At 39.5% G+C, this 16,470-nt stretch overlaps 1 protein-coding gene and 1 long non-coding RNA gene across 2 annotated transcripts in view; one reads left to right on the top strand and one right to left on the bottom strand.

Moving 5' to 3' along the window:
* glcci1a (glucocorticoid induced 1a) overlaps window positions 1–16,470 on the bottom strand; it is a 43,084-nt gene that overhangs the window by 8,379 nt on the left and 18,235 nt on the right. Inside the window, exon 3 of the mRNA XM_082186373.1 lies at window positions 4,330–4,419. Coding sequence (XP_082042499.1) covers window positions 4,330–4,419 — 90 coding nt within the window. The remainder of the gene's footprint in view (window positions 1–4,329; window positions 4,420–16,470) is intronic.
* Window positions 4,426–16,469, top strand: LOC309511288. Its single transcript, XR_014210568.1, has 3 exons — window positions 4,426–9,814; window positions 10,252–12,989; window positions 15,811–16,469. It is a non-coding gene; the product is annotated as an uncharacterized lncRNA (long non-coding RNA).

Here is a 16,470-nt window from a genome sequence, read left to right as displayed (position 1 = left end):
TCCATAGGCTGCTAGGTGACCGAAACTTGCTGGCCCAGAAAAGTTATTAAAGAGATCGTTAATATAGTCCAAGTGACTACAGTGGCTCAATCTTAAGTATATCAAGCGACGAGAATACTTTTTGTGCGCAAAAACAAACAAAAACAACGACTTTATTCCACAATTCATTTCCTTCTCTCTGGGCCTCGTAGTGTTTTTCCGCTGCGCGTCTGTGTTATACGTCATCACGCATCACACACATGACCAGCGTCGGCCAATAGTGAGCCTACGTGGTGACGTACAACACAGACGCGCTGCGCTAAAACACTACGTGAACCAACTAGAGGCCCAGAGAGAAGGAAATGAATTGTGGAATAAAGTCGTTATTTTTGTTTGTTTTTGCGCACAAAAAGTATTCTCGTCGCTTGATATACTTAAGATTGAGCCACTGTAGTCACTTGGACTATATTAACGATCTCTTTAATAACTTTTCTGGGCCAGCAAGTTTCGGTCACCTAGCAGCCTATGGAGAAGTGATCAGCTCTCAGATTTCATCAAAAATATCTTAATTTGTGTTCCGAAGATGAACGAAGGTCTTACGCGGTTGGAACAACATGAGGGTGAGTAATTACTGACAGAATTTTCATTTTTGGGTGAACTAACCATTTAAATTGACCTGAGTGCTTGCTGTAACTCAGCATGGCCACAAGAGGTCAATACAAAACAGGCAGCTATGTGACAAGGCTCACCCTTTAAATCCTTTACCAAAACACACACACAAAAAGGTAAATGTCTTTCCTGGTCTATTAAGAATTGCTACCCGTAGTAGGAAGAACAACAACAAATAAATAATATTGTGGACAATATTCAAGATACAACTGAAAACCCATCTCTTTTGTGAAACCTTAACTGCATCCTACATATTCTATGCTTTTACCATTTCTTAATCCCTCCCTGTTCTAGCTGATACTATACTAAACAATGTCTGAAATTTTGTAGGGATAGGACATCTTGGGTTATTGCCTCCTTAAAGTCTATTGCTTGTTATATTACTTATTTGTTACTTTAGATAGAAGCGTCTACTAAATTAATAAAATGTAAATATTGTAAATAATAAATCTACAACAAATATTGGAAATTGATATTTAACCCTCATGGCCCAGGTCTCAATGTGACCCGCTCCGCCTTTTCAAACTGGCTTGATCACTCATAGTTTACTTTTGAGATTTATCTGCAGTAAATTACAGCTTTTATTGTCTATATGTCCTGAGACAACAGAACAAGTCTAGACAAGTGCGTTCCTAATGAAAATACAATTGGCTTTCTGTACATGGATGTTTGTCTTGATAATGTTACAGAATATTTAAGTCACCATGAAATCAAAATTGACAATTCTATTTATGGAAAATTGCAGTACATATTATTAATTATTTATCATTTATCCGTACATATCTTTTTATTTTATTTTATGTGCAGTTGTAATATTTAAATCAAATTAACTTCCCCTCCCTCTTGCAACAACATCCTCTTCTCTGATGACGTGTTTACCGACTTGAGGGCGGGACAAACTGTCAATTACATGAGACCACAGGCATAGCAAACCACAACGATTGAAACAATTCCCAATGGACACAAGTCCCGCCCTACATTTTTTCTTGTTCGAGAAGCCGTTTCACTAGGATATATGTCACAATATATGTCAATCTCTGTTTGTTCTACATTAGAGATGTCAGTCTAAAAAAGACATGAACATTTATTGCAAATGACATGTACTTCATTTAACTCAAAAAGGCAGCAAAAACGCTGTTTGAAAATTACAGTGAAAATTTTTTTCTAGAGGTGCTGGGCATTGCATTACATGAATTACACAGTATGTGTTCAGTTGTAACAAGGGGAAATCCTGAATGTGCTCTCTTATAAAGCCCTGCTAAGTATGTCAATATACACAACCTAAATCCACTTAAGAGGTGTAAGGGGTTATAAGCCACTAAGCGAAAGCACTTGACATGAACCTGGATAAAAATGTGGATAACGAGGACATGAACTTTCCATATGCAGGGAAGGAAAGAAGGCCTAAACAGCATTTTCTTGGAAAATCTCCCAAATGGGAAACAGTGAGATTATTCAGGCCTTGCAGAATGAGCTCGCTGTGATGAACTCCTAAGAAGCCTCTATTACTTGTGTGTTCATGAATATGAATATGGACACAATCCTGTGGCTGGAAATACAGCAGGAATTGTGTGCAAGCAGCCAAAATGACAGATTCACATAAGAATTTAGAAAATAAAGAAAAGACAAAGCTGAAAATACCACAAAATGGTTACTTTGGTGTCTCAAAAATGTAAGTCTTAGATGTACAAATCTCATGCTTTTAGTTGTGATACCTATTAAATAGGTTTAATGCATATATATTTGTTAACATAAAATTAAGTTAGCATGAAAACTAGCTAGATTAAATGCATCAAATGTATGTATTACACAGCAGAGGTCTCAACTGTATATAACACACACACACACACACACACACACACACACACACACACACACACACACACACACACACACACACACACACACACACACACACACACACACACACACACACACACACACACACACACACACACACACACACACACACACACACACACACACACACACACACACACACACACATTACAATAAAGTGCATTAGTTAACAACCTTAGCTAACATGAACTAAGAATGAACAATAGCTCTTCAGCATTTATTAATCTTAGTTATTATTAATATGTTATTAAAATCAAATGTTGTATTTGTTAACATTAGTTAATGCACTGTGAACTAACATGAACAACAAACAGCTGTATTTGTATTAACTAATATTGTCAAAGATGAATAAATACTGTAATAAATGTATTGCTCTTTGTTAGTTCATGTTAGTTAATACATTAACTAATGTTAACTACTGAACCTTATTGTAAAGTGTTACCAAGTGTTTCCCCTTGATTACAAAAAAATGCAACTCCTACATTCCTCAGAATTGTGACAACCACAAGATAGCATTTTTTAGATGTTTTCTACAGCATGACAGGAAATAAATGTTCTAATTCCATTTTCTAAATGTTTATGCAAATTGTAGTTTTGACTGCGTTAATCAAGCTCAATCATTCAACCCTGTCACCCAAGGAATTGGAAGAAAACGATCAAACAAATATCTGTCTTTAATTTAAGGGAAATATAAGTTGATTAATAATTACAAACCAACATTTGGTGGTTAGCCCCTTTTGTGTGACAGCTTAAATTAGGCTAAATTTGCAGCTCTATTACCCATTCTGACATATTAAAAATCATTTTGATGTTTATTAAATGTTTATAAAAAGCTATAAAAAGTTTAGGTTGAAAGTTTTAAACCATATTTGACAGTTCATAACTTCTGGTAACAGGGTTGAAAAATAAATAAATGGCAAAGCCCATAGAAAATGAACTGTGAATAAAGCGGCTCATTTTCTGAGGGTTAAGCCCAGAGTCATCAGTTCTTTTTCACAGCAAAAAATAATACAAATAGTAACAATTCTGAGCAGACACTTGTTTCAGAGTTTGCACAGGAAATGAATTACTTTTGCACCTGCACGTTGCTCATGCAAGAGAGGATTATAAGGCCTTTATAAATTAGACAGGTTTGTGCACATCAACGATTAGGGCTTTCCATCAACACAATGTCTAATTGATAAAAATGTGACTTCAGTGCGAAAGGACACACGACACGACTTTGCACATATTACTTGCTCTAAAACCCACATGCCCGTATTGTTCCAAAAGCTTGGAGGTGATGGGAAAGCCATAAATTGGCAGGAGGGGGATAATGGCTGTTGCCGAGAGGGGAAGTTGATTGTTAAAGGGGGAGATAGTCTTATCTCACTGTTCCCTGAATCGTCAGGGAGGGGCTGAGCGCCCGTGATAAGGCTGAATTTGCTGCGGTTAGCGCTAGCAATAACACGACGCGCAGCGCCGGAAGTCTGAAGCCACACAGGAAGTTATATATAGCAGCGGGTGCAGGAGGAGACGGATGGGTCGTCGTGACTGGCAGTCTTGTATAGAGCTGTGTAACGGGGGTTTTATTTCCATCGCCTGGCTACTTCGCTGGCCACACAGGATGAGATCATCGCAAATGCAGAAGTGCAATGCTCATCAGTTTCAGGACAGTGAGAGCTCTGTTAATAGCTGTTAGTGTGATTGCACTTTCTTGTTCTCCAAACCCAAGGGGAAAAACTACACAGCTGTGTGCGCAAGACACACATAGTATTTCACTGTTAAAAGGGTGTGTGTTTTGTGTTACTGATGTAAGTGCATGTGTGTGTGTGTGTGTACCTCTTTAAGATGGTCAGAGCTGCCCCAGGATGCTGAGCGCTGGTGTGTGCTCTTTTTCTCTTCGGTCTCGTCACTCCAACATCCAGGAGTCTGAAACACAAAATGCACTTTTTTCTTTTGACTATGGTGAGGATTTTATATTGTTTTTATAAAAAGCTAGTTCTAATTAATACGGACTAACTTCATATTTTTACAATAAAAAAAATAAATAAAAATCTTACAAATGCATATTGATATATAATATACAAAATCATTCAAAAGTTTGGTGTTGGTATTTATTATTTTTTGAAAGTCTCTTATGCTCCCCAAGGCTGTATAAAAAAAATAAAAAAAATTACACCATTACTCCAGTCTTCAGTGTCACATGATCCTTCAAAAATCATTGTAATATGCTGCTTTGGCTTCTCAAGAAACATTTCTTACTATTATCAATCAATGTTGACAAAACAGTTGTGCTGCTTTATATAAAGTGCGATAAAAAAAATTCTGGATTTTTTGAACAATAGAAAGTAAAAAAAAAACCAGCATTTATTTGAAATAGAAATCTTTTGTAAATTTATAAATGTGTTTGATGTCCCTTTTGACCAATTAAATGCTGTTTTTGTTTCTTTCAAAATAAAATCTTGACTTGTACAGTGTACACTTTACTTACTTTCTTTATAAATAATTTTGACCTTTGGCGGTCCCATAGAGAAGTTTTGAAAGATTTAGTTAACGTCTAGGGACAATTTCCCCCCAAAATTGTAGCCAAGTAAACACACTCACACACCGATAAATCACATTCCCATGCTTCATCCTCCTGACCCACTATTTCACACCAAAATCACAAAGGCAGCATTGTTCCTGCAACCGGTTCCTCAATAAACGGTCACCTACATTCCCTTCAAAAACAACATTTTCTGTTACTATAGGAAAGTCTGCAGGCACACGTGGATGTGATGTGTGCACTCAGGTATGTTATTTGTTTAGTCAGCCCACCATGCAGCACACACACTGTAAAATGTGAAGAGCCCATAAATGAGGCCCTGAAGTGCCAATCCAATGTAATTAACAGCATATTATTATGCAAAAAAAGTTTATCATAAGCTGATGTCCACTGATATTTTACCTTTTTTTTACCTCAAATGTTGACTGTACAATTGAACTTTTGTAAAGTTCGTCTGGCAATGTCGGGCCATTTTTGAGCGTCGGTCATTGGCTCTAGATGGACGCAGTCTTGTTTTTTGGGATGATTCAACATGTCGGGCCGTCGGTGAGAGAGAGAACTCTGATTGGCTGTTCAGTTTAGCGAACGAGTCAGTGCACGATAATAAGAGCAAAAGTGACGAAAGCAAGCACAGAAGTCATGACGGCTCAGACAGAAGGCTGTACTAATTTTACTTCATCTTACCTGAGCATTCCACTGCGTGAACATTTTCATAATAACATGAGGGGAGTGGAATAAAGAATATGATCAGCGTGACTGATATTCAAAACTGTAAGCACGCGCCACTTTGTTTGTGGTTTGTGCACTTGCAGTCTTAATTTCACTTTCCCTTTTTGAATGACGAATATAGACAAATACAGCTGGTTAAATAAGAAAACACCAACCACAATTTTTTATACACTACTACTCACAATTTTGTGGTAAAAAAAAATCCACAAACTTTTAAATGGTAGTATATACACAGAATATCAATTAACAATTCATTATGCAATGGAGTCATCGCTGTCAGTTGCAACTTGCTTAAAAAAAACAAAAAACAAACAAGATTAAAAATCTCAATAGCTCTGTTAAACAGCATGACTATCTTCATGATACTTTTGGGGGGTTTTAAGGGCTTCCTGTGGACCAATAGATGTGGTGGAAATGTGTATGTGTACCTTGTGAAAAACAGAGGAAATATATTTTCTAGTGAAAGATGAAAATGGCTCTCTTGAGCATACATTGCCTCTATGGGACTGCCTGGAGCTGCTGCTGTGGAGAGAGGCAGATTCAAGCCCAGTAAAACCCCTGTGTTCATCAGCCAAACAGACGTCACACTTCAAAGCCTGACCTTTGGAAACAGATCGACACTAGAAGGCCAAAAGGAACAGAGGCTTTGAAAGCCTCGTTTTTTCTTTCTGTTATTCAAATTCTTTTAAAGGATTTACTTTTTTTTTTTTTTTTTTTTTGTGAAACACAAAATGGTATATTTTTTATTTAGCTATTTATTTATTATTATTGTCTGTTATTATTATTTGTGGGATACTACTTTTAAGGTACTTCTTGCTCTTTACACACATCATTTTTTACATACTTTACATTATTGCAGCACCTCTATTCCTAGTCTGTCTGAAATGTTCTGATTGTCCAGCTGACCCTGTGGCTTGTGATTGGCCAAACACCTCAAGCGAGTGTCGGAAATGTAACAACCCTTACCAATATCGTGAGTATCAGCTTCCAAGGCTTCTAAAGCAATTGCAAACACAAAAAATATGAGCAAAGTTGGAACTGCCCCATTTTTTTCAAGAGTAGTCTTTGTATATAGCCGGCATTGTACTCTCTCAGGTTCAGAAAGCTGTCCTCCGTAAAATGCACTGTACACAAGCAAACAGCATTATTAATAAATCTTACCCATGACTCCTAATTTCATAACTTTTTTCTTTGCGTATGCCTTTGGATGGCCATTATGCTAATATTTCAAATTGTGGCATAAATGTTTGCAGAAGTAATATCGGGACTTTGATCTAGGAGTTGTAGGCAGGTATGGAGCAATGATCTCTGTTAGAATAAATCCCTTTTATGGGAGACTATGAGTTTTGTAACTTTGCAGATCTTATATATGCACAAACAGAACAGTGCAAATATGCAACAAAACCTCTCCTTGTTTCATGATAGAAATAAAGTCATAAGGGTTTGGAGTAACATGATGGTGGTGTAAATAATGATAGAGTTTTCTTCTTTTTTTTGGGCGAACTATCCCTTTAAGAAAAGGGATGCAGGCTTTTGGTTATTCCGAGAGTAGAACATCCCAAAGTCACCGCTGTTCACCTGATCTGACTGTGTTACTGCAGAGGAAAGCAGCACTGAATCACTGTAACAAAGGGGAGAGGGGTTAAACCCAAGACACGGTTCAATAATGGAGTGGAAAAAAATCTGAATCCCAACAGAGCTGCCGCACTAATCTATAAAGCTTTTGTCATTGCATCAAACTTTAAAGACAAGCTAACATGAGAGTTGTTTGTAGTTCTTTGACACCGGTGAGTAATAAAGGGTGAGACTTGAGATGGCCTGTCCTGGTAACACCCAGGCTGGCAAGTGAACATAATTATTGCACGTTTTTAAACCGACTGGTTATACAAAGAATATATAAAAAACTTCTTGCATGAAATTTCACACCAAGGAAATAAAGTCAGCACAAAAATAATTCAGTATCTCGGTGTCAGTAAGCAGAGCAGAGCCGCAGAGAGTGTGTGGCCTCCGTTGCCATGCAGCAGTGAAAACAGGATGCGGGGGGGTCATGTGACACGCTGCAACTCCTCCGTTGCTCTCACAAGTCCAAATGGACCACAACACCTGACCTCTGACCCTTCATTATAGTCCTCTTATAATGTTACTCAAGGCTTGCACAAGAAATAGTCATAATAGTTTAAATAATCATTTCCCACCCTTTGTTACTTTAATGTAGTCAGGAGACTGAAGGCTAAACAATAAGTTTTTGCTTCTGTATCTTTAAGCTCCTATTTGTAAATGACCTCTGTTATGATTGGCTCTGTGAAATGAATATCAGCACTCTGTCACTCATGTTGCCTTCAAATTGCCAATTCTCATTAAAAATGAATGCATTCTGGTCATTTGTTGCTGCAAATTGTTGTCCTTTAAAGTTACATCACAGCTGTGTTATTTTAGGATTATTTACATTACTATAATTAGCTTTTATTTTTGTGTTTTCAGCTTTCATTTTAATTTTAGTAATTTTGCTATGTGCTTTTTGTCATTTTTATTTATTTATAAATATGTTAATTATTTTTAGATTCATTTTTATTTAAGTTTTAGTAATTTATTAATTTAACCTATTTTATTTCAGTTAGTTGCGAAGACAACATTTCTAATTTTTACGTTTTTAATCTATTTATTTATTTTACTTCAGCTTTTTTGAATTAAAAATATTTGTAATAGTTTTAGTTAACAATAACAACAGTATCACAGCAATGTCTTACAGAGATAAAAATGAATTTCTGTCATTTAAATCACCCTCATGTTGTTCTTTCCCTCTGCTGTAGATCACAAATCTCATTTGAGCTTGTGTTCAATGTATAAGTGGATGCGCCTTATTTGACGTCACTGACCGCAAATGCTATTGTTCTTATGGGTCATGTGACCAACCACGGCATGACCTTTAAAAATGCAAATACAAATTACATTTGAGAGTTATAGCAAAGTGGAGGTTTGTGAATAATGAATTGTGACTTCAAAAGAGTCCAAATATTGTGTATGAGACACTTGATGAACACTGTGGGGTTCTTTTTGGAGCTTCGTAGTACATGAGAACTACATGAGATTGAACATTGACCCAAAAATGAAATTTACTCAAATAGTTCCAACAGAATTACAGAATAGCGACTGGTTTACACGGAACGTATTTTTGCTTTGAAAAACGCAAGACGCGGGTAGTGGAATGGATAAAAACTGCATGGTCTCAAGATGCGTTTTTGTAAAAGTTGAACTTATTTTAACTCGAGCGCCACGTTTTTAGAACGCTGTCATACGCGAGCTGCTGCAAAATATGCTAGACATGAGCACAATGGTTAAAGATGTCCATCTATCGCGTGTTTACATTGAAAATCAGTTGAAAAGTAATGCAGTGGAATGAAAAAAATTTATTTGTTCTGTGTTAACGGCCCCTAAGAACATACTGAACAGATGCACAATGTAGTTGTCTTTCAAAAACTAGGGGTTAACAGTGGAGGCCGTTAACACTGGGAACGGCATTCTTGCAGTCTCGTCTTTCTGAACGGTTATATGACACTTGGTGCATGCTGAAGCACACAATAAGAGGCACGGCAGAGTCATTACCTTTAGACACACTGCACTCCCGGAGGTGCCAAATCTCACCTTCAGTGTAGCAGCAGATGGTGGGTGGAACTGTGGGATTGTGGTGATTGTGTTCCGCCTGATACACCTGCTGACATTTGAGGGTAAATCAGCACCTGACCATAAGACAGGTGTGCGTGAGGTACGTTGTGTTCTCTATAGGGACGTGCCATAGTAATCAACTAGTCAAAGAGGCTACTTGCTCTGTAACTAACACCTCAAATTGACTGATTACGCTTGACCTGCAACTAACCTCAACCACGTATGCACACAGGGCTTGACTATAAGGACTGTCTGATGACAGTGTGAAAGACACTCAGGACAGTTGACGAAATGGTTGATCAGTCAACTCTGCTTCGTCACAAAATTTTATCATTTGCACATTTTTAGGGTCAATTTAAAACTTCAAGAGATTTTAAACCATTAAAGGTAGGGTGACCATACGTCCTGTTTAACCAGGACATATCTGACCAGGATTTCGAGATCGCCCAAAATGCCCGCGATTCGGCTTTTGCTTTCTACAGTCACCATTCATTATGTTTACATTATTACATTATTTGACACTGACACATACGTGCCAGCTTTGCAGGTCATGCATTCTTCTTCACACGGATCCCGATCGAGACGAAAACACAGGAATTTTCTTAGCAATGCTAGAACGCACATCAACCGATCACTTGTTTAGCGTTCATGTAAACACTACATTTAGATTCACCAATCGGAATCAATTCAGTCCTACTGAATCAAAAGGTGTGCATGTAAACAAAAAGAATGGCGACGAGAAAGCAAAAGCCGTATCCCGGATATTTTGGGCGATCTCGAAATCCCGGCCGGACATGTCCTGGAATATGGTCACCCTATTAAAGGGATACTTCACCTCTGGAAAGATGAATGTGTTTTTAAAATAGGTCATTTATGTAGAAGAAATGTGAAATTATTTTTGAATTTGGAGCTTTCTAGACTGAGAAAAGCCAGAAAATGTATTTTGGGCTTATGTGGATGAAAGACAACAACTCCCAGAATGCACTTGCTTCGCTGCCCTGGGAGGCCACTCCCAAGCCGCGCCTACCGGTAAGAGAGCGCAGTTGAAAACAACAAGGCTAGGCAACTAGTGAGACTCCGTGACGAGTTTGCCCGGGATTTCGAGATCGCCCAAAATGTCCGGGATTAGGCTTTTGCGTTCTACACTCGCCATTCATTGTGATTACTGTGGCGAGCAGGACGAGGCTGAGGGCCGCGGGAGAACGGCGCGAAGCCGGTGGCGTGATTACTGAGACGCATCGATCTCGTATCTCTCACGGAGGAGCGGGAATTTTCTTAGCAAAGTTAAAACGCACATCAACCGGTAACTTGTTTAGTGTTCATGTAAACACTACATTCAGATTCACCAATCGGAATGAATTCAGTTAGACTGAAACAAAAGGTGTGCATGTAAACAATAAATGGCGACTGTTAGAAAGCAAAAGCCGAATTCCGGACATTTTGGACGATCTCGACGGCCGGACATGTCCGGGAAAAAGAGGATGGTAACCCCTACTACTCAGCTTTCTCCTACTACTCAGCTTTCTCCACAGAACAAGAGCCTGTTAACTTAGCTTCCAAAGAAAGACGGCTGATACTATGTGTACATTCTGTGAGTGAGATCCCACCTCCCATGGGCAGGTTGAAAACATGCGGGACAGCCCCTACTACTGGCTGTAGTCCTTAGCCCCTGGCCAAAAAATCCTCCGATGACGCAAAATGACGATTTTTGCGTCATCTGAGGATTTTTTCCAGACAAAAAATACATAAATGTCTCATCTCAGGGGGATATGAGGGTAGAAAGCATGGTAATTCGAAAATACTACAGGTTTTCTACTAATACAAAGCTTAATGCTAAATCCTGAAGTATCCCTTTAAAGAAGTTACAGGAATTCAGTTCAGTATTCTTTTAGCGCACAAAGCGTGCAAACACTGAATTGAGTTATTTGAAAAATTATGTCAAAATGCGTGTCTTGGCAAGATTCCTGTCGGTTACGTCTTAAGTGAATGTAAACAATTGAGAAAGAAACTGTATGTGTCAGTATATTGGATCCATGCATTAGATCTGTGACAGCAGCCTAATATTCTTGCTGCTGTCTGTGTCATTAATGTTTATCAAAGAACAAAAGAAAAAGAGAAAAATCACTCATTGCTAGTGACTGAATAACTTTAATAAAGGATTAATCTATATTTAATTTATACAGAATGATGCAGTGCTTTCTTACATTTGATTATTCAATTTCTGAACCTGAACCTACTTGTGCTATTGCTTGTAATGTGTTTATTTATTCTTATTTTATTCTGAATGTTTGCTTGTCTTTAATTGTTAAACTTATATTAGTTCGTCTAGTAGTTTTTGTTGTTGAATCGAGAATTTCGAAATATTTGTTATCATAACCTTATTTATTAGAATACAAGGTTACATGGGTAAAAACAACAACAATGAAAGCAATAACTGCTTTATTTATTTTTAGTGAAAATTTTGACAGGGCGAGTAAAAATGTGAACCCCTGGCCTGACCAGGCCAGTCGAAAAAAATCCTTAGCGTTGAGCCCTGGCACATTAGAAAAACAGAGAAGATCTGTTTGCATGCAAGCCCAGAATGCGCAGTAATCAGCTGGGTGAAAAGGTATCACTAAAAAAAGTTTATTAGATTATCAAGTTGTCAGCTTGGCAACAGGTTTTTCCCCAGCAGGTTTTGACATTGCTCTGACAAAATGCTTTTATCAAATTATTTCACTCTACCTAATTAATCTTCTAATAATGATAGAACTGTGCTAGATAATGAGAGAGAGTAAGGAGATTTTTGTGAGCGAGGGCACCGGCATGTGTGTCCGGGTATTATCACTTCCAAGGTAACAGATTAGTGTGCGTTCCTATCCTATGGCACATGATACATCAAGACCTGTCAATCTGAGCGATCAAACCAATCCAAGCTTGCTCCAGCTGTACAACAGTGTCCGATTGGTCTCTACACATTGTCCCTACCCACTACACCAACCCATCACACCGGAGATCCAGTTTCCATTGGTTGAACTTTCAAATGACGTTGGAAAACACTGCGTCATGATTGCATTCATCGCAAAGCGATCGGATTCCTAAAGTCTTACAGCTTTAGCCAAGCAGCATGTCATGTCACTGTGATCTACGCATTGACTTATGTTGTGTTTGGGCACGTTCGAGGCCACCTGTTCTAAATAAAGATATGTGATCTACTATGGTTTACTTATGTATTGCGAAGTTACAAACAACAACGCGCAGCAAAAGCATCATGAGTATACGGTTTACACGTGTGTTGGTGGCGCTTTTTCATACAAATACTTGGTATAGTTTGGCAGTTGAGACCTTTTTAAATGATTTATGACAAGTCTATCTGTTATGTTTGATGATTTTACAGATCTCATTTTCATGTAAAACAGTTAGTTTTTCATGTTATGAAAATAGATCACTTCTGATATGTCAGCAAATTTAAAAGCACGTGTTAAGTGATGGTCATATTCCATATATTATCTGTAAAGCCCTTAAAACACTTATTTTGTATTGGTTAAGCAAGTGGTTGTTAAGTAAAGTAATAACTGAGGGCGTTTTTCCACTGGGTTCGTTTGCTGCGGTCCGAACCCGAGTGCGCTAGTGCCCGGCGCCCCCCGCAGCGTTGGTCTGGTTTCACACTCAATTAGTTGTATCGAACCCAGGTGCGTTTGCAGTGATCTTACGTCATCGCAAACGCACACGGAAAACGCATGGAGAATACAACTCGACTGAGCAAAGCTGTAATTTGTCTGTTTTTTTGGTGCTATTATGCACAACATAGTGAGAGACAACTACGTTTATGTTCACGGCATTGCTCGGTAGTTCTATGAAAACCCAACTGTTTTAATTTGGCGCTGAGTAATGCAAAAACGTCTGCATTCTTGTGTGTTGTATTTAACTGCTCCTGTATGGTTTGTTCTCCCCAAATTTGAATGAGGCACCTCACCTCTTCAGTGTCCCACAACGTTCCCCTGCCACTCATGGTTGTCGTGTGTGAGGAAACAATGATATCGACAGTGATACGCATGCGCGGGATACTATACTTCCTGAACAAGCGCGCACCCGAGTCCGTGTTGCTTGCACATTAACGCGAACTGCGCCACGGTTCGGGAGCAACCGAGCTCAGACCACCTCCTCCAGGTAGTCTCGGGTTCGGTACTCTAGTGCGCACCCGGGTCCGATGACAGCGTTCACATTACGCTGGAAACCCAGTTTTCAGCCAACGACCCGGCATCAGTCTGGAGAGGCCTGAGGAACATCACCAACTACAAATCACCATCCCCCCGATCTGTGGAGAATCAACAACTGGCTGACACTCTCAATGCATTCTATTGCAGGTTTGAGAAGCCCAGACTCACACCTCACACCCGCTCTGATGTGCACTTCACACATCCACCATCACCTCCTGCAACCCCTCTCCTCCCCCCTTCTGCCATCCAACCTGAGCTTAAGGTCTGTGTGGAGGACGTGAGCCGAGTCTTCAAAAAACAGAAGACTAGGAAAGCTTCAGGCCCAGACGGCATCTCATCTGCTTGTCTAAAAGCCTGCGCTGACCAACTGGCCCCAGTCTTCACGCAGATTTTCAACAGATCATTGGAGCAGTGTGAAGTTCCCTGCTGCTTCAAACGCTCCACTATCATTCCGGTTCCCAAAAAACCTAAAATCACTGGACTTAATGACTACAGACCTGTCGCTCTCACGTCTGTGGTCATGAAGTCGTTTGAAAGACTGGTGTTGGCCTATCTGAAGGACATCACTGGACCCCTTCTGGATCCCTTTCAGTTTGCTTACAGAGCAAACAGGTCTGTGGATGATGCAGTCAACATGGGACTGCACTATATCCTGCAACATCTTGACAGACCTGGGACTTATGCACGGATCTTATTTGTGGACTTCAGTTCGGCCTTCAATACCATCATCCCTGATCTTCTCACAGCCAAACTGACTCAGCTCTCCATGCCATCCTCAATCTGTCAGTGGATCTCCAGCTTCCTGACCGACCGGCAGCAGCGAGTGAGACTGGGGAAGCTCACATCCAGGACCCTCACCATCAGCACTGGCGCCCCCCAAGGGTGCGTTCTCTCCCCACTGCTCTTCTCCCTGTACACTAATGACTGCACTTCTAAAGACCCCTCTGTCAAGCTCCTGAAATTTGCAGACGACACCACCGTCATCGGTCTCATCCAAAATGGTGACGAGTCTGCTTACAGACTGGGGGTTGAACAGCTGGCTGTCTGGTGCAGCTATAACAACCTTGAGCTGAACACGCTCAAAACAGTGGAGATGATTGTGGATTTCAGGAGAAAATCCCCAGCACTCCCCCCTCTCACCATCATGAACAGCACTGTGGAAGCAGTGGAGTCATTCAGGTTCCTGGGCTCTACCATCTCTCAGGACCTGAAGTGGGCAAATCACATTGACTCCATTGTGAAAAAGGCCCAGCAGAGACTGTACTTCCTTCGCCAGCTGAAGAAGTTCAATCTGCCACAGGAGCTGCTGATCCAGTTCTACTCAGCCGTCATTGAGTCTGTTTTAAGCACTTCCATCACTGTCTGGTTTGGTTCAGCTACCAAATCGGACATCAGGAGACTACAACGGACAGTCCGGACAGCAGAGAGGATTATTGGTGCCCCCCTGCCAACCCCCCAGGACCTGTACTCTTCCAGAGTGAGGAAGAGAGCAGGTAAAATCATCACAGACTCCACTCACCCTGGACACCCCCTGTTTGAACTGTTACCGTCAGGACGGCGACACAGATCACTGGCCACAAGAACATCCAGGCACAGGAACAGTTTCTTTCCACAGGCCATTTCCCTTCTGAACACTTAACATGCCCCCCAAGGCATATGCCTGTAAGTGCAATACTCCCACTGTCTAGTGCAATATTCTCTTAACTCAGGTGATATTTATATTTATATTATTCATACTACTCAAAATACTGTAAATATGTTCATAATCTGTAACATGCACTAGACTCCCACTGTCTAGTGTAATATTCTTTAACTCAGGTGATATTTATATTTATATTATTCATACTTCTCAAAATACTGTAAATATGTTCATAATCTGTAAATGTTTATTCAGACTAAACCCAACTGTGACCCCTTTTTTTTTTTTACTTTTTATACTATTTTTATTTTTATTTTTTTTTAAATATATTTTATTCTTAGAATTTGTATTACTATGTTTCTTGTTGTATTTGTATTTGTATATGTGCACTGGAAGCTTCAGTACCAAGAAAAATTCCTTGTGGGTGCAAGCACACTTGGCAATAAAGCTCTTTCTGATTCTGATTCTGATTCTGATTAGCGATTTTTCATGCGAACCGTGCCCCGGTCCGCACTAAACTGCCAGTGTGAAAGCGCCCTTAGTAGCGCCCACTGTTTCGGATTAATGAGGTTAAGGTTGACGATTAATCGATTAAAAGATCGTTAATTTAAACAATGATCGATTATGGGAATTTATGTAAATTGACATCCCAAGTAGGTAGTAGATGGCAAAGCAGCCCATGTCCATTAATAAACCACTGAATACTCAAACTCCACTACAGTCACAACTGGTGATCATTATAGCCTCTGATAAAGTATTACAGTCTCTGAGTGATTTCTGCAATTCAGCTGTGGGTCTAATACAAACCCATGTGTAAGCTGTGAAAGTCTTGGTTCCCCGTCTGTGGTTAATGGTTTATTTGATACCAATAACAGTTTCATGCCAAATGCTAAAGGTAACTACAGTTTACAACCCAGTAGTTCTTTTAAGGTTACCACGCATTTTGACTGATGAAGGATTTAAAAATAATTTATATATAATGTGAATATTACGTTAAAAAACAGTTAGTGTTTACACTGATTGAGAATCATCAGTTGGTTTCAGCTCACAGAAATCCCAGAAAATAGTCCAAAGTAACACAGCTTTTACAGGTCCATCATTCTTCTGGGTTTTTGCATGTTTGCTGTCAACCTAACGTTTGCAAACACACCTGAACACACTGGCTTTGAAGCCAGAGTTAGATTTGGAGAACAGTGGGTGAAAGT

The sequence above is a fragment of the Leuciscus leuciscus genome (assembly GCF_965113295.1).
Source record: "Leuciscus leuciscus genome assembly, chromosome: 12".
In the NCBI taxonomy this organism is placed as follows: Eukaryota; Metazoa; Chordata; class Actinopteri; order Cypriniformes; family Leuciscidae; genus Leuciscus; species Leuciscus leuciscus.
The sequence above is the reverse complement of the archived record's forward strand: the minus strand, read 5'-3'. Positions and strand labels throughout refer to the sequence as shown.